The sequence below is a fragment of the Melanerpes formicivorus genome, unplaced genomic scaffold (assembly GCF_026170545.1).
Source record: "Melanerpes formicivorus ecotype bairdi unplaced genomic scaffold, bMelFor1.0.p_v2 SCAF_123, whole genome shotgun sequence".
Taxonomy (NCBI): Eukaryota; Metazoa; Chordata; class Aves; order Piciformes; family Picidae; genus Melanerpes; species Melanerpes formicivorus.
In genome coordinates this window covers 343,200-366,351 of record NW_027142475.1, presented here as the reverse complement: position 1 = coordinate 366,351, position 23,152 = coordinate 343,200, and the positions used below count along the sequence as shown (strand labels likewise).

At 55.0% G+C, this 23,152-nt stretch overlaps 1 protein-coding gene across 7 annotated transcripts; it reads left to right on the top strand.

Moving 5' to 3' along the window:
* The first annotated feature begins 7 nt into the window (after positions 1-7).
* Positions 8-21,829, top strand: USP28 (ubiquitin specific peptidase 28). 7 transcript variants are annotated; one of them, XM_068167841.1, is made up of 26 exons: positions 8-76; positions 2,891-2,968; positions 3,526-3,658; positions 4,724-4,835; positions 5,410-5,572; positions 6,417-6,503; positions 7,217-7,354; positions 7,701-7,774; positions 8,262-8,338; positions 8,629-8,777; positions 10,720-10,847; positions 10,996-11,091; positions 11,568-11,720; positions 12,331-12,509; positions 12,731-12,801; positions 13,056-13,284; positions 14,861-15,052; positions 15,497-15,636; positions 15,796-15,981; positions 16,794-16,889; positions 17,728-17,906; positions 17,998-18,076; positions 18,414-18,493; positions 19,110-19,233; positions 19,661-19,859; positions 20,755-21,829. In XM_068167841.1, exons 1-26 carry the CDS (start codon positions 41-43, stop codon positions 20,928-20,930), a joined length of 3,354 nt encoding a protein of 1,117 aa, XP_068023942.1. In that variant the 5' UTR covers positions 8-40; the 3' UTR covers positions 20,931-21,829. The 7 variants fall into 7 exon arrangements, with proteins under 7 accessions (XP_068023942.1, XP_068023941.1, XP_068023945.1 ...); XM_068167840.1 differs by having other exon boundaries at positions 12,328-12,509; XM_068167842.1 differs by lacking the exon at positions 8-76 and adding an exon at positions 1,007-1,065 and having other exon boundaries at positions 12,328-12,509.
* The last annotated feature ends 1,323 nt before the right edge of the window (positions 21,830-23,152 follow it).

The following is a 23,152-nucleotide window of genomic DNA, read 5'->3' as shown; positions in this document are numbered from 1 at the left end:
GCGGCGGCCCCGCTGCGCTCCGGGAGCCGCTGCCGGCGGGATGACGGCAGAGCTGCGGGCTCTGGGCGGCGGCGGGGTGAGACCGAGGGGCAGCGGGGGAGGGGCTACGAGGTGGGGGGGTGCTGCGTCCACCCTCCGCGGTTCCTCCCGGGTCTTGGGCCTGCGGCCCTGTGTGGGAAGGGGGCCCGGGACCCCTCGATGGGGATTGTGGCGCTGCCCCCCGTGCCCGTGGGCAGGCAGCTCCTCGGAGCCTTGCCTGTCCCGTCCCGGAGGGCACGGCCTCGGCAGGCGTCTGGCGCCAGCCGTCGTTCTGCAGCCGTTGGTGCGGGGCGGTCGTTGGCGCTCGCCGTTGCTGTGCTGCGGGAGCGCCGGGGGCAGCCCGGGGGTGCTTTGGGGCTGCTCGCTGGGAGAGGGAGCAGATAACCCAGCACGGGCTCCTCCCGGCGCCTTCGTCCCCAGCAGAGAGCAGGAGTGAGTCTCCTCCTTTCCCTCTGAACCAGCATCCTCTGGCACCCGGTAGCTAAAGCTGCTGCTGCTCAGCGTCAGGGCACTGTGTAAAGTGCCTCTGGAAGGCGCCGGTGGGGACGCGAGGCTCGCAGCTCCTTCACAGTGCGGGCGGCTACCGAGGTCCGCATCCAGGTACCTGCGTGCCTTTGGGACACGAGAGGGGCCGGCGCCGCAGGAGTGAGCGGAGAGAGACCCTTCCCTGTGCCCTGAGAAGCCTCAGTCCTGCGGCAGCAGCTTCCCAGCGCTCAGGGTGGTGCCAGGACGGTGTGCGGGAGGCGGCTGCTGATGGGTGCTGGTTCCTGAAAGCCTCGCCGGCAGTGCAGGCTTTGTTCCTGCCGCTGCCGGCGGGCTTGGAGCCCTCTTCAAATCCATTTTCCCGACGCGATAAAAGCACAGCCGAGGTGTGGAGGCCGAAGGCCACGGCTCAATCTGTGCCTCTTAAGTTCCACATCAGCCTTCCTCCTCCTCACATGCTGTTATTTCTGGAGCCCCCTTGAAGTCCAGCACTGCTCTCATACCCTTCCCTGCTTGCAGCTTCTCATCAAACTGCTGAGCCTGGTGAGTCACATCAGGACCAGGGAAACAGCAAACCCTCCAGCAGCCTTCTTCCTGCCAGCCTCTCGGCTTTGTGCTCCTCTCCTGTTGCTGTATTTAGCACTAACAGCACTTTGGGGCAGGTGGTTATTTTCCAGCAGGTAGGACGTTGCTTTTTTCAGTGCATTGAGTACGAACAGCAGCAGCATGCTGGTGCTAATTGCCAGCTCTGGAGCTCATTTTAAAGCCCCACAGTATGTAACCTCAGAGAGTAGCCAACCAGCCTGGTTGTAGCGACAAAACCACAAATACTCCCCCAAAACTGATCAAGATTTCTGCCCAGGCTGTGGTTCTTGGTGGCTTTTGTGGGCTGCCTGTCGGCCCCAAGCTTCTGACAACTTCTTGCATGGGATGAGCTCTCGCTGCTCATAGAAGCTTTACTCCCCAAAAGCTGAATGAAACGGCAGCAGAAATGATTAGGATATTAAGCAGTAACTCAGACAGGGAGATTGGTGAGTAACTGTTATGGTTGTGGCAGCCTTTGCAAGGCCTTCTGGTGAAGCAGGAGAGCCCTGGAAATCATGCCCTGTCCTGCCTGAGATTTGTTTGCTGTGATGTGGTTTATGATAATGGAATTCTTCTCTCCCAGGGAAGCAGGGCCCCTGCGGCATTAGCTCACTGCGCTCGGTGGCAGCAAAATTAGTAACATGAGATAAAGGTTTGCCCGGAGGGAAGCAGCCTGGGCCCTCCTCGTCCCACAGGTCTCTAGCATGCTGCTGGCTGTGCTGGAACCTTTCTGGCACCTCTGCTCTTCATGGGCCTAAAAGAGTGTGTGAAATGTGTGGGAAGGTGTCTGCACACACAAACACTTGTAGGAAAAGTTGAGCAAAAGTCCTGTTTTCAGTGGCAATATCATTTTCAGGGGAATTCCCCTCAAAACCTGAGCTGGGATGTCTGTGTTTTAACAACTGCTGCAACACCTTCAGGCTTTACAGCTCCAGTGGTACTAGGAGCCTTTATTTTTTTCCCCATAAGAAGCCCAAGTGCATTTGTCTGTGACATGGCCAGTTAGGGTTCATTAGCATGTGCTCCTCGGGAGCTGGGATTGACTGGACCATGCTGGCAGCGGGACCCTAGACAGCCTCAGCACATCAGGTCAGCTTGGTGACCACTGCTGCGGCGAGCTGAGGCTGCAGGGATTGGAGATTGGAGACTGGAAGGATGGGAAAAAAACAATTATAGAGCAGGTCAGGAAAATGTCTGTAATTGGTTTTATTCCAGTGGTGACAGCAGTCAAAGGCTGCTGACCATGGTTCAGGGAGGGAACACGGCCACAGCTCCAGTGGGCCATGTGGCAGGGGAGGCAGGAGTGACGGCAGCCCCCCGGGCCCCTCCTGACACTGTATTGTCAGTGAGAAGTGACAGCACAAGTGGCATCTGTGGCCAGGCTCAAAATAGCCCTGGCCAGAGCCCTGAGAACATGCAGCCTCCTTATATGTCCTGCTGCACATGCCGCTGCGCCGGGCGGGTGCTGCCAGGGGCTCTCCCCACTGCAGGTGCTGCACATCCGACCGCGGGGACCCCACTGCCCCTCAGGCCTGCCAGCACCTGCCTCAAGACGTGGCAGACCTAGCACTTGTCTGCCACTGGAGGGGCATGAAAAGGGAGTAGGATGTCCAGGCTGCTGGTGGTGTTGCCAGCGTGCGAGCGTGCCCGGGGCTGTGTGTCTGTCTGTCTGTAAGAAGGGAGGAAAGCAGCAGGACGCTGCCCGTGGCAAGCTCTGAGGAACCACCCCAAAGCCTGTCCTGGGCACCTTCTCACAGGAGCTGTCTTTCCCTCTCACACCTAGGATTGCCAGATGCTTGTGAACCAGCTGAAGGAGATCACTGGCATTCAAGACTCGGCTTTCCTGCAGGCAGCTCTGAAGGTTTGTGCTGCTGTTGTTGCTGTATGGGAAGGGGATCTCGGGGTTTGTCCCAGGAGCCTGGCAGGATCAGGCCCTCTCAAAGCACAGCATGTGGGTTGGGTGTTGGCTGGTAATGAGCTGGGCCTTGCTGCAGGAGCTAGTGCCTGGGCTGGGGAGCGAAGCTGCATGAGCTGTGTGGAGGAGCCTGGGCTGGGTGAGAGAAAAAGGGAAAGTCCTCACTGGTCCTCTGCCCCTCACTCATCTCTCCCACTGGCAGAGGTCCCTGTCTCACTTCAGGCCTCCTGCAACTACTCAAATCCCTGGTGATGGAAATGAAATCAGTTACTGAAGTCTGTATTGTCCCAGTAGAAAAGGCAGAGTGCTTTCTGACTGAACGGCTCCAGCCGTGGTTATTGTCCTGCTTCACCACTGCTGGTCACCAGCAGCTTGCTCTCCTGTGGCTGGGGAAAGCAGAGCTGGTGGTGTGGGCCTGCCTCTGTCACAGATGCATTAATGTTGTACAGATGTGGATGAAATGACCCTGGCACTCTGGATTTTTCCCTCTCTGATTCCACTAGGCTGCTAATGGAGACCTGACAGAAGCAGTCACCTTCCTGACAGAGGAGCACGACGATGAGGCCATTCTGGACAGGCCGGTTGGCGAGCCAGCTGCATGGGAGGGCAGCACCCTGGGCAAACATCTCCCACAGCGTAGGTGCCTCAGCTCTGCTCACCCTCTCAGGTCATGTGCTTCAGCCCCATCTAGCCTTGCTTCTGCTGGGGAACCCTCCAGCTCATGGCCTGGTGCTGGTCTGTTTTTGCCAGTGGCACAGTTCAGGAAGTGAAACCTTCCTGGTGAAGGAGATCTGTGTCTTTGTCTCAGCCGTGGCTCGCTGGTGCCTGCAGGGCACACGTTGCAGTTTAAACAGTGGTGCTGGACTGAGCTGGGAAACCCAGCACCTCCTAAAGCAGGGCAAGCAGGAGAGAACAGCAGATCCCTGCCAGGGGTCAGACTTTTCCTCCTGCAGCATCTGCAGGCAAACTGAGTGGTTTCTGGCAGGTTTCCATGAAATTTCCATGATTTGAGCAATTTGCAGTCTGGCCAGGAGCAAAACGTTTCCTGAATGCCCACAGGTGACAGAGGTGTTGGCACACGTTGGGCATCGCTTGGTGCGTTGGGAGGTGAGAAGCATAGCCACAGCCTGAGCTTCTGTAAACCCTTCTGCTAACAGTACAGCAGTACCTGGAGCTTGCCTAGGACAGCTCCACTGTGCCAGAAATATGTGCTGGGAGCTTTGAAGCGGCACCCAGAACAGCCTGGCTGCTTTTGTTTCCACTGTGTGAGGTGCCCACCTCCTCCAGAACTGTTCATTTTCCTCCCATGGAAGGGCTGAGGGGCACAGAGGGGCAGTTGTGCTGTCTGATGGTACCAAGTTCACCCAAACCAGTGTTGGTTGTCGATGCTGATGTCAAGGTGTGGCAAATACAGGCAGCAGCTCTTTGTTTCATGAGGCTTGAAACGTTCCCTCATGCTGGGCATTGGGCTGTGAGCAGATCTGGCCAGCACGCCGCTGCAGGCTCTGTTCTCTTCTCAGCCAGCCCACTCAGTCGGTCTTGAGGTCCTCTGGCGTGATGCAAGCCACCAGGGTTTGTGTTTAAAACTTGAGCTGGGAAGTGCTGCTTGTGTCAATTGAGGAATTGATAGAAGTCCCTTGTAAAGAGAACATTTGCCTGCTCCTGGTGGAAATTTGATCAGAATTCTGCTTCTTCTTCCAGGCACTGCTAATGCTCCTGCCCCCAAGAGCCAAGATGACCTCTGTGCAGCCAGCACCAGCAGATCACTGGAATCAGCCAAAGCCCAGACTGCAGGCAGAGATGGTGCTGAAAGGTTGGTGGCCCCAGAGGCTGGTTTGGGTTTTCCCAGGTGTCCAAAGTGGATTCTTAAGCTGATAACTGCAAAACAAGCACAAATTCCCTGCCAGATCTGTACCTGCTGCCCCTAGAAGGGGCTGGGATCATTGCTGCCTTCTGGGGCAGCACTGCAGTGTGAGGGTTGAGGCAGAAGCAGGTTTATCTGCAGGTTATTCTGGGCCCCATGAAGGATGCAGAGCTGGCTTTAGGGCATCCCCTGAGGGGGCACCTGAGAGTCTCGTGTCAGCCTTGTCACTTTGTGGCATTTTCCTTTTTGCCATGGGTTGGATTTGCCTCCAGGAGTGACTGAGGGCACCTGTTTTGCGTGCAGTAGTTCAGGGACAGGCAGGTCTGCCTCCTGCTGCTCCAAACTGTCCTGCAGTCCTGTTGTCCATCCATCTCCTCTGAGAGCCAAAGCTCCTCCAAGGACAGAAAAGGCATCTATGGCCTCTTGCACTAAGGGTCACCTGGTGGGACCCTTGTGCCCTGGGGCAGTAGGAGTCCCATGGCCAGGTGGAGTTTCAGAGCACCACCTGCATCTTCTGTGACAGGCTGCAGGAGGCAGACACCGTGGAGATCAAATACCGCTCCAAGAGGAAGCGCTGTGACGTGTGGGGAGAGATCCTCAAGCAGAGTGACTGGAGGAGGGTGGACAACTGGCCTGTTGGGATGAAGAACATTGGGAACACCTGTTGGTTCAGTGCTGTCATACAGGTGAGTGGTGGAAGAGTTCTGCACTTGCTCCTGCCAGTCAGAACGCGAAGCGGTCATGAGTGGGGCTGGGCAGGGGTGACCGTGCTCAGGTGAGGGTTGTGGTTGTGTTTGGTGTGATGTCATTTGTCCTCTGTGTGCACAGAGAGAGCCAAGGAGCAGTGACATGGATGTGGTGTAAAAATAGAAGCTGATACAAATACTCCATGCATGCCCACAGGGCTTTTTTGGTGCAGCTGTGTCCCAAGTGCTTGCTGAGTGGCAGAAGCTTGCCTGGCAAAGTGAGCTGATAATTGAATTTCCCTGCAGTTATTGTTGGCTCCGTGGTACCTGCTGGATCATGTTGCAGCTAATGCAATATTGCCTGCATCGCTGCCACCAGCAAGCAGCTGGGCAGCAGAGATATTATTAGTGATAACCTAAACAGGAGGAGACAACAGTAAGTGGAACCGAGCAGATTTGTCTCTTCTAACCATTTCACATCAGCAGATAGATGTTAATCACATACCCCTAGCTTTGAGAGGAGGAAAGGAAGCCTCAGATGGGCTCCTTTCTCAGCTTGCCTCATTCCTGGCTGCTTTTCTATGTGGAGGAGAATCCTCTCTCCTAAAATGCTGTGATGTGTCCTGTTCTGTGTATCACAGACAGGGCAGGAAGCGGTTGTGGCCTTTGGTGGGTATGAATGCGCTGGTCCCAGCACACAGACTGCTCCCTCTGTTAACATTTAGGAACACAAAGCCATGAAGGGAAAAGCAGGTAACCCAAAAAAGGCTATTGAGTGAAAGAGTGACAATGGAGCACCTAGCTGCAGGTGTCAGACTGGTCCTGACTTTCCTTTCCCTTTCAGTCTCTATTTCAGTTGCCAGAGTTCCGGAGGCTGGTCCTTGGCTACTCCCTCCCACAGAACGTCCTTGAAAGCTGTCACAGTCACGCTGTAAGTTCTCATCAGGCAGTGCTGGATCATTTGTCCCTTCGTGGTATGCACTGCTCTGCCCCCTCCCTACACAGAGTTAATTTGGAGCCATATGAGACTCCTGTGCCTCCATCACTGGCTTCCAAATTGCTAGGCCAGGCTAAAGACAAGTTTGGGAAATGCTCCTCAAAATAGAACACTGCAGAAACAAAGCAGCTGCTTCTCATAAAGCTTTCCCTGGAGCCTCCAACTGTGGTGTGGGGAGAAATCTGTCCCTTAAATCTCATTGGTAGCTCCAGGTTGTTTGTTCACACACACCACAGAACTGGTGTTCAGGCCAGTATGAAGGCCTCTCTAGCTCCAGTACCCTCTGGTCAGCAGAAGGGGCTTAGGAAACACTTAGTGAAAAGGGCCTGTGCAGAACAGTCCTTCCCTTGCTCAAGTGTGGACAGAATCAATTCATGCATTGGCCAGCTTTGGCCTCCTGATTTAGCAGCTGGCACTCTGGGCACTCTTGTCTCTAAAGGGTTTCTCTGGGGTATATTTTTAATCCCATGCATCCAGTGGGATTGCTTCCGAGAAATGCCCCTGCATCTCTCTCCACCCTTTTTCATGTCCTCCCCTTGCTGGGTTGGTACCTCCTCAGCTGTATGCATGCCGTGTTCTGCAGTGTTTTGTTTCCTGAGGCTGCTTTTGCAGTTGCAGGAAGGGTTTGGCTTCTGTTTGCCACGCAGGAGAAGCGCAACATTGCCTTCATGCAAGAGCTGCAGTGCCTCTTTGCACTGATGCTGGGCACCTGCCGCAAGTTCGTGGACCCTTCTGCAGCACTGGAGCTCCTGAAGGATGCATTCAGATCTGCAGAAGAGCAGCAGGTAAAGCCACCTTCAGAAGCCTGCTTTCTTGCATGCAGCCCTGCAGCCTACTTCCCTTCACCCCGCTGCTGTGCTCAGCAGCCTGTCCCCACTCTGTCAGCTGGCCCTGGGCCACTGAAGTGCAGTGCCTGTGCTGGGGATGGTGCTGTCCCCAGTGACAGCTGGGTGCTGGGGTGATGCAGGCAGTGACTCCCCCTGCTCAGTGTTCACTGTGGGTCTGAGTCACACAGTGCTGCAGTTCCACACCACCAGTCAGGTGTACCTCAGCAGGTCTGTGGGAGCAGCACACCCCAGAAGCACTTCTGGGGGCATTAGGTTTGACTCTCAGCTTTGGTCTCTCTTCTAGCAAGATGTGAGTGAATTCACACACAAGCTGTTGGACTGGCTGGAGGACACATTCCAGCTCGCTGTGAATGCCAAGTGAGTTTGTCCCAGCCCAAGAGACTCCTGAGGAGAAACAGATCTTGTGTGGTGCTTTAGGAAGGGAGAGGGCTTGACATGGCAGCACTTTGTGTACTGAGGGTGATGCTCTCTCCTTGCCTTTGAAATACACCTAATGAAGTGTTGTTAGATCTGCATCCTCTAGGTAAGTGCAGGGCTTCAGTCAGTGCCACTGTGGCCTGCAGAGTAAGGCAGAACTGGGGTGTGTGAAAGATCTGGCTTTTTGGAGCTGCACTGCCAGAGGCAGTGCCTGAGCTGTGTGATTTTTCTTCCCCCTTGCCACTGTGCTGTAATGCTGCTTCTGAGCATGGAAAGAGAGGAGAAGCTGCCTCTGTATTTTATTCTGGGATGGAAAACTTGACTTTGCACTGGGGGAAGATTCCCAAGCACAGGCTCAGATCAGGGCTTGGGGTGGGTTTGCTGCTTATAGCTGCACAAGAGTGTGTGCTCTTCCCTTCTGAAACAGGAGACCTGGGGACAAATCTGAAAACCCAATGGTACAGCTCTTCTATGGGACTTACCTGACCGAGGGTGTCCATGAGGGTGAGTGAAGGGTTTGGTAGGTGCACTTCTTACCTCCTTGTGATTCATGGTGGTCATGCCATGATTTTGTTGCCCATTCACCATTGAACTCCCCACTTAAGCTTGCAAGTGGTCATCTTGGCACAATTCTCTGTAACATCTCCAGAATCTGCCCTCTGAAAGCATCGAGCACTCACGAGCTTGGCTCTTGCAAGCAGGGCTTCTGACTGCTGCTGCCAACAAGATGTTGACTTAAGCAAAGGTTTCTGTTCTCAGTCCAATCATGAGTTGGTGTCATTCCCACCATGCAGGCAATGCCTTCTCCAAGATGGAGCCCTTCGGTCAGTATCCCCTGCAGGTGAACGGCTACCGCAACCTGAGCGAATGTCTGGAGGGAGCCATGGTGGAGGGCGAGATGGAGGAGGCAGCAACAGCTCAGTCGGTCAAGTACGGGCAGGAGGTTAGTTGAGCGAGGGGGTGGTGAGGTTTTGATTGCCTGCTGCAGAGAAATGCAATGTGTACTGTGCAGGGGTTCCCCGTGGCCCTGGTAACTCCAGGTGCTGGCTGTCAGCACACCCCGGTTACAGCAGCCTGGTCCTGGCGCCTGGCAGCGCTTTGGCGAGCGGCTGGGTTGGTGGTGTTGGTATAGATGTGTTGTCCTCTCTAACCATCTCAAGGAGCTTGTTTGAACTTGAAAGATGAACGCCTGCCCCTGCTGCCAGTGTGACAAAGTCTCTCTCTTTCTGTTGAAGCCTGCCTGTACCTGAGCAGGGGGAGAACCACTGCCTCCCTATTTTCGGAGGGTAAAAGTGCAGTGCTCCATGGTATGCCTTTGGAATTTGTCTTTCTCCCTCTCACAGTGTCTTTGTTTCTCTTCTCATTTTCACTCTTCTGACTGTGCTGATTTGGGTTTTTGAATTTTTGTTTGTTTGTTTAAACTCCACAAATCACAAACCAATCATGCAGTACCTGCCTGTGGCTAAGTGGGTAGTGAGGATGCCTCATCACATCCAGCACCCCACGTGCATCAGTGCAGCTGAGAAAGCTCAGAGAAACCGTCAGGAAGTGAGCAGAGGCATATAGAGGGCAGGGAAAGATGTTTCAGTACTAGGAGGGTGCCTGCAAAATGTGTTGCTGTGGTTTAAACTAGCAGAGGAGAGGTGAAGTCTTGGGTGGGTTCCTGTCTGGTGCTTCTGGTCCCTGCCTGAAGCTGTTCAGATGCCGCAGGCTGGTGCCAGAGACAAAGGGATGTGGGAAGCTCATCAGGAAGGTTCTTTATGATCCAAGCTGCTTAGTTCCTCCAAATCCCTTTCCAAAAAATAAGGAAAGATTGTGGAAATACTGTAACCACTCTGTGTGGGTAGAAGGAAAAGGCTCTGGCTTCATCTCTGGGAAGCCTGCATCTTGATTCCATTTCCCAGGTGTTGTGGCTAGAGGACTGCAGGAGAGGGACCGTGGGGAGTAAGGTGCATTTTCTCTTTGGGGAGCATAGGTGAGTGCACTGAAGCCCAAAGCATCAGCAAGGTTCAAGAAAGCTCCTGGATCATGGGTCTGTGAATCATTCCTTCTCCCTGTTTATGTCCTCATGCTCTGAAAACTGGGGCTGCTTATCAGCTCTGCTGCCTGGCCACTCCCTTCCTGAGTTTTTGACACATAATAAAGAAAATTCACCTTTAGTGGAAATATTTTAGATCTAAAAATGTCCTGCTGCACTTTGAGGGGAAGATCTGTTGTGGCAGGACATCTGACCTGGGTCCTGCAAGGGCAAATGAGCTCAGTGTGTTTGTCACAAGTGCAGTGGGCAGCATGGTTGGAATGGTGCCGCGCTGAGGTGGCAAAAGAGAGGGTTTGTGAGCCCAGGCAGAGAGAGGGGAGAGTCAACTCAGGTGAGAAGTTTCTGTCAGCCTGGCTCTGTGAAGCAGTGCATGGTACAGAAAGCATAGTTCTGAATGCCCTGCACTGACCAGTTTAGAAGTAGGCTGAGAGAGGGTAAGGAGTCAGCTGCTGCTTGAGGACTTCTGTTGTGTTCATCATTGCATGTGGTCTGCACTGGACAAGAATCCTCTTGGAGGCTCTTAGCTGACATGCAGAGCTTTGGTGTCTGCTAATTCTGTACAGTTCAGTGCTGGGCCTGTTGATCCATCCTGCTGGATGAAAAGTCACTTTCTGAAAGCTGTCCTCAGGCTTTCTCACAGCAGAAATGTAAACCAGAAATGGAATTTTTGATCCTGTGAAATTTGGCTTTCTGACTGATCATCCTGCAAACAAAATGTGCATTAATTCAGTGTCTAAAGACAGGCATTTGGGATCAGTCTGAAATCATTTAGGATCAGTACAAGAGGTGCTCCTTAGCAGTCCCCATGAAACAAGTCCCTCTGGGGACGTCTCTGCCTTCATTGCAGCGCTGGTTTACCAAGCTCCCACCGGTGCTGACCTTCGAGCTCTCCCGCTTTGAGTTCAACCAGTCGCTGGGACAGCCAGAGAAGATCCACACCAGGCTGGAGTTCTCCCAGACCATTTACATGGACAGGTGAGTCCTTGGCACGGGGCCTCACTGGCATCAGTGGAACCCAGAGGGTCGCAGGGGTGAGCACGGCAGGGATCCAAGTACTGGTGGAAGTTTGTGGCTGCCAGAAGTCAGCTAATCTCACGTGGGGGCTCTGCCCTGCTCTGTTCAGGTTCCTCCACTGCAATAAGGAGCTCATTAGGATGAAGAGAGAAGAAATTAAGAGACTGAAGGAGAAAGTGGTGCTTCTGCAGAAGCAGCTGGAGAGGTGGGTGGCCAGCTTTGTTTCTGCACTCTGGGGAAGTGTGAAATGCTTCTTTTTAAGACAGCTTTCCAATAAAGGAGACCTTTGTAAGGGAAGGAGAAGCAGAACTGAGTTTGTTCCGAGAAGTGTGGAGTGAGGAAGTGTTTTAAAACACAGGCTCCTGGCTCTGGTGGTTTCTGAGTTACCAATGCTATTGTAAGAGTAAGTTCTTTCAGCAGCAGACCATCAGCAAGGTCCAGTGAGGATGCCCAGGAGCACCTTAAGAAGGATCCCTGTTGGTTTTGCTACTACAGATGGCCTCTGGCTCAGAGTTTGGCAATTTTAGGCATCTCTGGGGTTCTTCCCCTCCTTCCATCACTGCTTAAAGCATCTCCATTCCAGCCCCAGAGTTCTGTTCCCTGTTGGTCTCCTGCTGGCCCCCAGGGCTCACCCAGCAGCCAGGCTGCTCCCTTCACGCAGTATCCCCTGGTTGTCTGCAGGTACCTGCAGTATGGCTCGGGCCCAGCCCGCTGCCCGCTGCCCGACATGCTGCAGTATGTGCTAGAGTTCATCACCACCAGGCCAGCTGCAGCCCTGCCCTCTGCTCAGGGCCCTCAGGTGGGCCTCCTGCAGCCCCAGACTCAGCTGGACAGGTAAGTAACCAGAGCTGCCTTCCACATGTGGGCTCTTTGTCTGGGGGTTGGTGAGCAGGGTGCTGTGAGGTGGGTATGGCTGTGCAGGGCTTCAGGCACTGCTCTTCTCCTCGTTTGGTGTGTAAATGTTGCACCACATTGCTCTCTTCTCTTCCCTGTGTTCCTGGTCTGAGCAGTGGTTCAGTTAAATCCTATGCTCTCTGCCTGGGCAGGTCATTTTCTTTGCTTCATCAGCCAGTAAATTACTGCACTATTAGATTATTGCAGAGCTGGCCAGCATGGTTGGCTTACACTCTAAATTAAGCTGAGTAAATACCTTGAGCCTGGGAGTAGCAAGGGAAGGAGTTTTGAGAGCTGCTCCTTGTGGGGCTGTGCTTACAGAGCTCAGTATGAATTTTGGCTGCTTTTGCCCCCCATTTTCATTCTGATAAGGCAGAAGAGCGCTGCAGTGTGCTTGCCCTCTGGTTGTGTTTGTACCACGATGGAAGGGCAGCCCTGCTCCGGCTCTGCAGCCCTGTTTCAGTTTGTGTCATATTCTTTAGCACAAAGAGAGAAAACGAGAGAAAGGTTAAAACCCTATCCCCTGCTCTTGGATTTTGCTTCTCAGCAGGCCAGAAGGGCAGGATACAGAGACTGAAGGCCAAGCTTGCCTCCTGGCAAGTCCCTCGGTGCAGCCCCCGGGCACAGTGCTGCAGCCCCCAGCCCCTCGCGTGGTGTCCGAGGCTGAGCTGGAGCTGGTGCAGACCTGTCTGCAGCGCTGGAGGCAGGAGACGGAGCAGGACGTGCAAGGTGGGCCCTGAAGACACCAGGGGGAGGTTCTGCTGAGTGCCAGCCTGGATCCTCGCCTGTGTTGCCTCAGCTGAACCTCAAATTACCATACACATACCTCAGCTCTGGTGTTGGCTGTGCCAGCAGCTGCACAGCTCCTGAGGCTGAACACAAGGGGCTGGAGCAGCCTGGTGAGGAGTCCTTCATGTTTCTGTTTCTCTTGTTCCCAACCTCCTTGGCAGATCTGAAGGAGTCCATTGCCAGAATCAACCTGTCCATTGAACAAATGTACTGTGACCCTCTCCTCCAGCAGGTAAGAAAGGCAGTTTGCATTGCTGCTGTGGTTTTGTTAGCAGCTGGCAATTTAACAACCCCCAGTGCTGCAGCAGGGGGGGATTCTGTGAGCACCTCTTTGCTTTGTCCCTCACGAGTTAGTTTTCACTTAGCAGGAAACCCACCTGTGTGTCAGGGGTTCTGCATCAGGCTGCAGCTGTGAACATATCTGTGGCTGTTGTGCAGGGGTCAGGCAGAAGCCCACCTGAAAGCCCTGTTCCTGTGAACTTGCAGGTTCCCTACCACTTGCATGCGGTCTTGGTGCACCAAGGGCAAGCAAATGCTGGTCACTACTGGGCCTTCATCTACAACCAGCCTCGGAGGAGCTGGCTCAAGTACAATGACATCTCTGTGACTGACTCCTCGTGGGAAGAGCTGGAGAGGGATTCCTTTGGGGGCCTGAAGAACGCCAGTGCCTACTGCCTGATGTACATCAGTGACGCCGTGGCGCACCTGGCTGCAGGTACTGAGGCCAGAGCTGCTGGTTCCTTAGCCATGTGGCACCATCCCTGGCCTGCACCATCCATAGTAGTGCTCAGCTGGCCTGTGGCACAGTTGTCCTCTAGCAACACAAAAATCCTCACCCCAGATAGCAGGGATTCATTTCCAAGTCTCTGCTGTGGTTGAAAGCAGAGGAAGAACCCCAGGAGGTGAGGTGTGCAGTGCTGGATGTGCCCTCAGCATGCCCAAGGGCTGGGGCTGCTCCTTCTCGTCCTCCAACCCCCTCAGCTGCTGCTGTGCTTCCCCTTGACTCCACAAACTACAGTTTGTGTGGCAGTGTTCCTTTTACAAGGACACGTGGAACACCTCCTGCTTGATTGCCACATTTTTATGAGGCTTACCTTGTTTTTTAGTGATCTGCTTAGAGTGAGCCTAAATGGGGGGTTGGTCTGTTCTCCCTGGTACCAGGTGATAGGAGGAGAGGAAATGGCCTCAAGTTGCCCCAGGGGAGTTTAAGTTGCACATGAGAAGAAACTTCTTCCCTGAAAGAGTTCTCAAAGCATGGCCCAAGCTGCTCAGGGAGGTGTTCAAATCCCCATCCCTGGAGGGTTTCCAGGAGGCAGAGATGTGGTTCTGAGGGCCATGGTTTAGCCCCAGCGCTGGTAGAGTTAGAGAATCATTGGACTCAATGACCTTCAAGGTCTTTTCCAACGAAAATGATTGTTTCACCCAGCCTTGCCTAGGGCAGGAGCTGCTGGTGACAGTGGCTGAGACTCAGAAGTGTGTTTGCTTTGCCAACCCATGAATAGTTGTGTGGAGCAGTTGCTTGCACATGGCACTACAGAGGGCAGGCAGCTGTGGAGGAACCCAATAATTTCAGGCATGGTGCATTTTGCTGGAATAAAGAGAAGGAAACAATGGGGAGCTGGCACTGTGTGCATGGCTAAATGTGGCTGATGAGGAGCTGGAGGTTATTCTTTGTCTTCCTTTGACAGTTCTGCTTCTGAAATGAATGTGTGGTGTGTTTTCTTCCTCCTATTTAATGTGATTTTGGTGGGGTTTTAAAGATGCTTTGCCCATGAGTGCACGAAGAATACCTGGTGCAGAGAATCCCTTTGCTTTTGGTATGTTTTAAGCCTCATCCAAAACTGATGCTCCTCGGGGTTTGTGCTGGTTTGTAACTGAGTAGTGAGGTGGATCTGGGGAGTGCTGGGAAGCAGCAGCCTGTGCTGTGGAGCCCATGCAGCTCCCTACCTGCAGATGCCATGCTGTGGGTACAGTGCCTGCAGCTGGACTGGGGATCTTCCAGCTGTTGGCCGTTCCGCTGCTCTCTGAGAGTTGCAGCCTGGGAACAAGGAGTGTTTGTGACCCTCTGTGTCTGGAGGCTCTCACTGATCAGTGCTCCCCAGTGGCAGAACAGGCCTGGGCTTTGCTTCATATACCTCTTTAGTTTTGAACTTTTGCTTGTGAATTATCTTAGATGACAAAGCCAGAAGCAGGTTGATTGTGGCTCTCCACAGCACTGCAGCTTTGAGCCTCTAACAGCCACATCCTGCTGTGATGTGTTCTGCTTGATGCCAGTCCTGCCTCTCTTGCAGATGAGGCTGAGGGGCAACTCCAGAGGGAAGTGGAAGCCTTGCCCCCAGAGCTGTGGCAGTACATCCAGGAGGACAACTGGCGCCTGGAGCAGGAGGCCGAGGAGTGGGAGGAGGAGCAGTCCTGCAAGATTCCTCAGATGGAGCCTTCCCCAGCTTCTGAATTGCAGGAGCTCTCTTCTGAATCAGGGTCAGGTAACCCCAGCTCTGAATTCGCTAACCCTGTGGTACACAGTGGCAGCCAGCTGGTCAGAAAACTGCCATGTGGGAGCCCAGCATGAATGTCTGGCTGTGAAGGAGATCTGCTGGTCGAGTAGCAGAGGCAGCTGTCGGAGGCCCTGTCCTGACTGTTGTGGTTCTGCATCCTTCCAGGGCTGTCTCCAGAAGTGCTGTTTTCTGGCCATTTAGTCATCAGGGGCCAATCTCACTTCACTTCCAGCTTTTCATTTGTTATACCTCTCAAGTGAAAGTGCTGCTCTCTGGGGTAGGAGGGCATGTGCCACACTCCCCTGCAGGGGAGCATGCAGAGCCCACCGTGACCTGCTGCACCCCTGGGATGAGTGCAGCACAGGCGAGCCCCAAGAGCTTAGGGCAGAGCAGCAGCCTGGCAGCGCTCACCTCCCCGCTCTGTCCCGGCAGATCAGTCCTCGGGCTGCACGCAGCGTGCCCGTGCCCTGTCCGCCGAGCACGCCAGGATCGCCCAGGAGCAGACTGCCAAGGCCATCGCCAACTGTGCCGGCGCCTACGAGATGAACGGTGTGGAGGCTGCGCTCTGCAAGGTAGTGCTCTACCCCTGCCAGTGTGCTCTGCACAGGCCTCTGCTGCTCCCAGTCCTGTGTCACTGTAGCTGTGCCACGTTGAGGTCGATCCCCTCCGGCTCTCCTGTGCTTGGCTTTGCCTTTTCTTACTCCTTTTCTTCTTTCTCTTCTTGGCCACAGCCCAAGGAGGTAGAGCCAGTGGAGGCCCAGGCAGGAGAGAGAGCCCTTACAGCTCAGGCAGAGCCACCCCAGGATGCTCAGGACGCAGAGGCTGCTGCCCAGAGCAGCCCCCAGGTCTCTGAGGTGGAAATCCCCAGTGTGGGGAAGATCCCTGTTAGGTCTGATGTGGACGGATATAACGAGGAGGTACAGGTCCCAACAGGAGCACGTCACAGCCGGCGTTAACCGGCGCTTGGCTGGCCTTGAGCTTTCCTAGGCTTGGGTGTGCTGGTGGCCTGGCATGGAAACACCACTGAATGCCACCAGCAGAGCAGCTCTGTAACAGAGCTCAGTCCTAGATCTGCATGTTGCTCCCTGGAGTCTTTTCCGTGGCTCACCTGCATCCAAACTAATCCCAGGTGCTTTTGTTTGTTCACAGCCTCTGTGCTGTCCTCAGTTACAGTTTCCTGCCCTCTCTCCAGGACATTAACTGCACAGTTTACACTGTGGGCCTGACTCTGGCTGTTAGGTACCCTGGTGCAGACTTGGGCTGTGTTTTGGCACCACAGGCTCCCTCACCAGTGCAGTTGGATTCCACCCCCACACCAAAACCCTCACCCCTGAGCATGTTTCACGCATGGTTGTGCGCAGCAGACTGCCCCGCCATGGGCACTGCTCTCTCCTTGAGCTTGCTGCCAGGACAGGCTGGGACATACAGGGGTGTGTCTGGGGTGCTTCACACTCCCACTTGCTGAATTTGCAGATTCAGGGCTTGGACTGGACAGCCCTTAGACCTTTAACCACTTGACAAGTCCTGGCTGTGTAGTGCATGCCATAGGTGAAGTAGGTAGTGTGCGAGTAAAGCACAGCTCTGGCTCATCCCTCCCCAGTGCATGCTGGTGCCTTCAGACCTGACCTTTTGGAAGTTTTCTTCCCTCTTCACCATGTCTCCTCCTCCTCTTCTCTCCCTGTCTGTGACCGTGTCCCTTTTCTTGTCTGTTTTCCTGCTCCCCTGGTAGGTGATGCTGAGTCCAGCCATGCAAGGTGTGATCCTGGCTATTGCCAAAGCCCGGCAGACCTTTGATCGAGACGGGTCTGAAGCAGGGCTCGTGAAGGTACCTCACTGTCTGCTAAATGCAAGGGCAGGGGCAGCTGTCCTCACAGAGTGCAGGAGCTGCACTGCAGTGACATCACCAGCCCGAGGGAACAGTTTTTCCTTCCAGTTAGCAGCTTTGCTGTTCCATGTTCCTGTCTCTGCTCTTACTGTGATGATGTGTCTGTGGGTTCTAAACAACTTTTAGAGCTGTAAGAACTCCTCCCAGCAGAACAAACAGATTTTTATTCCCCCACACACACTTTTTACTATTTTGTCTGCTGCTCCTTTTATTGTTGGCAGTTCTCTCCATTTGGGTAATGAAAAGCAGACTTCCCTTGTGTACTGTTCAGAATCTGCTGCATAGGTCCTCAGTGGGATCGATGGAAAATAAAGCAGCACTTAGGAAATCTTGTTGTGGTCCTGAACACACAAGCTTGCAGTGACCTCTCTTGTAAAACATGTCCTCAAGCAGTGTGTGAGCTAAGCAGGGGGATTTGACAGGCTCAGCACTGCTGAGCATTGAGGCTGGTGTCAGATTTTGCAGGCAGGTAGATTCAAAAGAAATGCCCCCCGGGAGGAGCCACCAGCACTGTCGGTGCACAGGAATAGAAACCAGAGGCTGCTCTTGCACCCTGCTGCAGGCACAGGTGGATTGCAGTCGAGGTTACGAGCTCAGCACTTGTGAGAGAAAGACCAAAGCCACAGCAGCTGCGTGCCCCTCTCTGAAAGGCATTTTGACACCTAGGTCCTTTTGCATCTAGGAACAGCTGGAGGGGATCCTGTCATTGCAGGACAGGTTTGGGCTGTGCCTGGCGCTCCCCGGGGCAGAGCCATCAGCGTGTGTGTGTCTCTGGCAGGCGTTCCACGAGGAGTACTCGCGGCTCTACCTGCTGGCCAAGGAGACCCCCACCCCGCAGAATGATGCCCGCCTGCAGCACGTCCTCATCTACTTCCTGCAGAACAATGCACCCCAGCAGGTGGTGGAGCGGACCTTGCTCGAGCAGTTTGCTGACAAGAACCTCAGCTACGATGAGAGGTCAGTGCCAGGGCCCCGGGGTGAGGGTTGCGCAGCTGGAAGCAGCCAGGGCTGTGGGTCTGACTTGCCTGGTCTCCGCTTTCGGGGGCAGGTCGATCAGCATCATGAAGGTGGCACGAGCAAAGCTGAGAGAGATCGGTCCTGACGATGTCGATATGGAGGAGTACAGGGTAAGGGAACAGAGCGACCCCAGCAGCCTGTGGGCAGCTTCCTGGCTGGCTGCTCTGTGTGTGTGTGTGCCTGCAGAAGGGTGCTGAGAGGGGCAACAAATGCACTGAGGGTCCCCACAGCCTGCAGGAATGTCTGCAGCTCAGAGAGCCAGGGCATACCCTGCCGGAAAGGACCTCAAGGATCACCTGGTCCCACTGAATTGTTTTACATCTCACAAGAGGTGTTTGAACCCTTCAAAGGGTCACATCTGATAGGGGTCAGAGTTGGGAGGGAAAGCAGGATGTGGGGAGGTGGCAGGAGATGGTGATGCTCTGTTCTCTGGCGGCTGCTCCACAGAGGTGGCACGAGGACTACAGCCTCTTCCGGAAGGTCTCTGTGTACCTGCTGACAGGGCTGGAGCTCTACCAGAACAGGAAGTAAGTGACTTCTGCCAGGGTGTTGGGACAGGAAGGGCTGAAAGTAAGGGTGGCTTTGGCAAACCCCCTTCTGAGCTGTGATGGGCTTGATGCTTTTTGACTTGCCAATCAAGTCAGCCGTGGTTGCCAGTCTGTGACTGATGCTGAGGTGCTCGCAGCTGCCAGACAGTGCCTGAGAGTCTCTCCTGCTTTTCCCTCTCTGAAGCAGAGCTTTCTATTCCCATTTCCAGAGATGGGTTTGCAGGAGCAGTTATCACTACATTTTGTTCCCTCTGAACTCCAAATTGGCTTGAATTGGACTCCAAGCTTTGTGTAGACACACACCTTGGAGTTCTGCAGACTCTTAAGGACTTTTCAAGAGACTTGATTCCCTCCCTGCTGTTTTAGACCCTGTCATTACAGAAGTTGTGCAGCTTGCAGAAGGACAATGCCGTTTTGTGAAGGGTTTGCAATTTGCAGAGTGCTTTTTTCCCAACAATAAAGTGACTCTGCTGACAATAAAAGGATCTTTCAGACATGTCCTGGGGGGCTGCTGCTGGTTTCTGAGCAGGGAATCCCTCCAGAGCTGGCAGCACTGGCTGTGCAGCAGCGCTGGGACCTTACACTCTTCTCCCAGGTACCAGGAGTCGCTCACCTACCTGGTCTATGCCTACCAGAGCAACGCCAAGCTGCTGCTGAAGGGAGCCCGACGAGGCGTGAGCGAGCCGCTGATCGCCCTGTACCGCAGGGAGTGTCTGCTGGTCTGTATGGGCAGCCCTGCGGGGGGGCGCCCCGGGGACGGCTGGGATGGAGTTGTCACAAGAAACTGGGAGGGGAGCAGCCAGAATCAGACCCCACCCTGTCCCTTTTGAGGAGCATACTTAGTACCTGCTGCCTTGGCAGGGAAGGCTGCTGACTGTTCCACAGTGGGTGAAAACCACAGCCTGAGAATGAGGTTTGCTTCTGGCTCACACTCCGTGGCTGCCCTGAGCACTGGAACTGTCCCCCAGCAGCCACTGGGACACCTGGGCAGGAGCCATTCCACGAAGGAATGTGCTGCAGGGCAATCTGGGCAAAGGCTCTGCATCCTGGCACCTAGAGCCAGATTTACCAGTCAGCTCTGTGGGAGTGGGTGCCTGCCCTGTCGATCCTTGACACATCTGTCCCTGGTTCTCCCTCTCCCCCCAGAAGCTGAACGAGGTGGCAGCGTCGCTGTTTGTCAGCCGTGAGGAAGCTTGTGTGGCACAGGGCATTAGCATCCTGAATGAGTCTGTCATCCCCTGCATGCACCTCATGAGTGACTTTGAGATCTGCAGAGAGGACATGGATGCCATCCAGGTGATGAGGAACGTCTGGTGCTCCTACCTGGGACGTGAGGACATGGACGGTAGGGAGTGGCTGTGGCCTTTTCCTACTGTTTGTGGGCAGGGCCTGAATCTGAACTGGAAAGGAATTAAGGGACCATCTGAAATAGTTACTTAGATTCCTGGTGTTACCACTGTAGGACTTTGGGTACTTCTGGTAGTGAGAGGAGGAGTGTAGGTGAATCATCCATCGAGTTGTGTTCCGGAGTTTAATCTTCCTTTGCCTTAAAGCTGCAGCACAAGGATCCCTCCTCCCTGAAATGTGAACATGTCACTTCAGAGGAGCAGCAGAGTGCTACCAAGATGTGTTATGGGTTTCCTGCACTTCCCTGGCCGGAGGGCTCCCCACAGCAGCAGGTGGACATGGGCAGGCTCAGCTGCAGGGGCACACTCCTCTCAGGAATGGATTCTGTCAGTGGCCAGAAACGTTTCCAGAATTGCAGGGAACCAGATGAGGGAGCAAGAGGCAGGCGAGCTTTGTCATTTGGGAGCGGAGTTTCTGCTCCGGGTGGCTGTTACAGGGCTGGATTTACTTCTGCATTCTAGGGCCAGGCTCTTGTGACTGTCCCCAGCTCACCTTGGTTAGGAGTCACTGTGGAAGGCAATGTTCCTGCCACCAGCCCAGGCTGTGTCTGGTTTGGGGAGAAGGTGATGGGCAGGTGGGAGATGGCTCTGTCCCCCAGGCAAGCAGGAGGCAGTGGCACCTCGTGCTAGAGCCCAAAAAGGCAGGCAGGACCTGAGGGCTGAGAGAGCCCTGGCCAGCTCCCTGTCAGCAGGTGCTGCTGTCCCCTCCCACAGAGGACAGGCAGGGGATGTGGGCGGTGAGGGTGACTCTGAACCCACAGCCCTGGAGCCTGCTGCCATCTGGGCATTTGCTGCTGCGGTGCCACTGACTGTTCCATCCTCTCCCTCTGACAGAAAAGCTGCAGTTGAAGCTGGGCGAGCTGCTGCCCCGGCTCCTCGACAGCTCCACCGAGGTCATTGTCCTGAAGGAGCCCCCAAAGATCCGTCCCAACTCCCCCTATGACCTCTGCAGCCGGTTCGCAGCTGTGATGGAGTCCATCCACGGCGCCTCCACCGTGGCAGTGAAGTAGCCGCTGGAGTCACCGCTGCAGCGTGGGGCTGGTGCCACAGGCTGCCCACCTGCCCACTGGGCAGCCTGTGCCAGGGAGAGGGAGAAGGGAAGGGATAATTGGGAGCCTGGGCTGTGTTCTTTGTTAATATGACTGAGTAACAAGCAGTGTCGCACTGCTGTGCGAGGAGGCTGCATGGGGAATGGGAAGGACGTGGGCCATGGGCCAAGCCCAAGGCAGTGCCACGTCCTGGCAGTGCAGGGTGTACAGCCTCTCTCAGGAGGCTCTGCCCTTTGGCAGCTGTACACACAGGTCCCCACACTGGTGACAGCAGCAGAGCTCCTCCAGAGCTGGGTCACCAGCGTCCCTGATCTGTCAGATATGTTTATGTCCTGCTGAGGGATGAGCTGCTAGAGACAGCAGCTCTGACCCTGTCAAGCTGCAGCTGGCAGCAGCCCTGGTGCTGTGGCTCAGCTCTCAGCCCTGTGCAGCTGCAGGTTTTGGTGCAGTCAAGCTCCTCACCTTCTGTGTCTTAATCAGCAAAAATATGCAGGAGCCTTACTCTGACCAGGGACAGGACAGGCTGCAGAGATTCTGTCCCACCCAGTTGTGCCTCAGCTCAGGGGGAGGTCACAGACCCCTAGGGATGTTTCCCCCTCGAGTGGAAAGGCAAACCAGTGCCAGCATGGTGCTGGTGCCAGCTGCCAGGGCCAGAATCGCTCCAGGTTTGCTGTTGGTTGTTTGGGTTTTTACTGACTTTGTAGCAAATGTGCCCTGTTGGCACTTCTTTGGCAGCTGCACTTGGTTTTGAGCTGTGGGAGTTGCTTGAAGCAGACACTGTGGGTCACTGGAGAGAGATCTTGTGAGGACTATGCAGAAGTTTCTGAAGGTGCAATAAAAGCCTTTGTTCTACGTCAGAATGAGCTGTGCCTGCCCTGGCCTTATTGTGCCCTTGTGCCTCCAGCTGCGCCTGGCTCTGGGATGGAGCAAGGGAAGCAGAAAGAACCAACAGCGCTGGCAAAGACAGGCAGAGGTTTCTGCAGCTGGGTGAAGCTCCTGCAGGCAGGACAGCACAGTGCTTGGGAGCAGGAGCTCCACACCTGAGTATGGTGACAGAGCAGAGCTGGCTGTGGAGCAGTCACACAGAGAGAGGCTGGGAAGGCACCGCCTGAGGTGTGCCTGGGTTCCTTGCAGATGCTGGGAGGGTTCCTTGGAGTCCTGTTCTTGGGGGCAGGGAATGGAGCCCATTCCCACTGCTCTGTGCTCCCTTGTGGGCTCTTGGAGGAGGGAGCCTGCCACTGCCATGCTGGATGAAATTAGTGAAGAGGAGGGAAACCACACTCCTTCTGCAGCCTAAATCTCTGCTTTCTTTCTTAATTGGGGAATTGAAAGGGTTACAGACCAAGTTCCTAACGTGCCTCTGTTGTCATGGCACCTGCCACCTGCTGCTGCTGGCACCGAGCTGGTGGAACACAGATTCCTTGTCAGCAGTGTGGGAAGAGGGGAGGGACCCACACAGGTGAGAGGGACCCAGGCAGGGTGAGGAGTTCTCTAGTCAGTTAGATGCTTCTGGGACTCCCTCCTAGCACAAACGGGTTGTGCTGACAGAGCTCTCTAGGACTGGGGTCTGCCGGTGCATATCTCGCTGTTGGTCAGAGCCTTCCAGGGCAGCTGCCAGCAGGTCTCTGGGAGCCAAACAGTCTGGCCAAGAATGCCACACTCCTGCCCTCCCCTCTTTTCCCCTCCCTTGATTCTCACCCGGAGGAGCCAAGCACCCTCTTCTCCCCCCGACTGGCCATGCCCCAAGCCCTGGCAGCGTGAGCAGCACCTGAGGCTCATCTCTGCTCTTTCTCCCTGCCCATCCCTCGTGTGCTCCCCTCTACAGGGGAGCAAAGGGCAGGTTTCCAAAGAGGGCTCCTGGAGGGGAGTGGACTTTGCTTCCCCCGGGAGCGCCCAGTCACGCGCCCGCTGCGGCTCCGAGCCCGCAGGGATTAAACCAGCGGTGAACTCTGCTTGTAAGCGGTGCTGCGGCCACGGCTGGCTCCTTGCCACCGCTCGGGGTGCCAACCCGACCTGGTGCTCCACGCTGGGGGTCACGCAGGGGCGTGTGAGCAGGCTTCGCTTTCACAGCTGAATCGGGAAAACATGGAGGAAAGGGTTCAGGAGCCCCTGCAAAGCACCGCTCCTACCTCCTGCGCGCAGGTACCGGCTGCAGCCGAGGCACCTCCCGCGCCGGCTCTGTG

Coding starts and splice junctions, on each gene's coding strand:
- USP28 (XM_068167840.1), top strand. CDS start 41: ATGACGGCAGAGCTGCGGGCTCTGGGCGGCGGCGGG. Junction 16,890..17,727: donor CTGAAGCAGGGCTCGTGAAG/GTACCTCACTGT, acceptor TGTCTCTGGCAG/GCGTTCCACGAGGAGTACTC. Junction 18,077..18,413: donor TCGATATGGAGGAGTACAGG/GTAAGGGAACAG, acceptor GCTGCTCCACAG/AGGTGGCACGAGGACTACAG.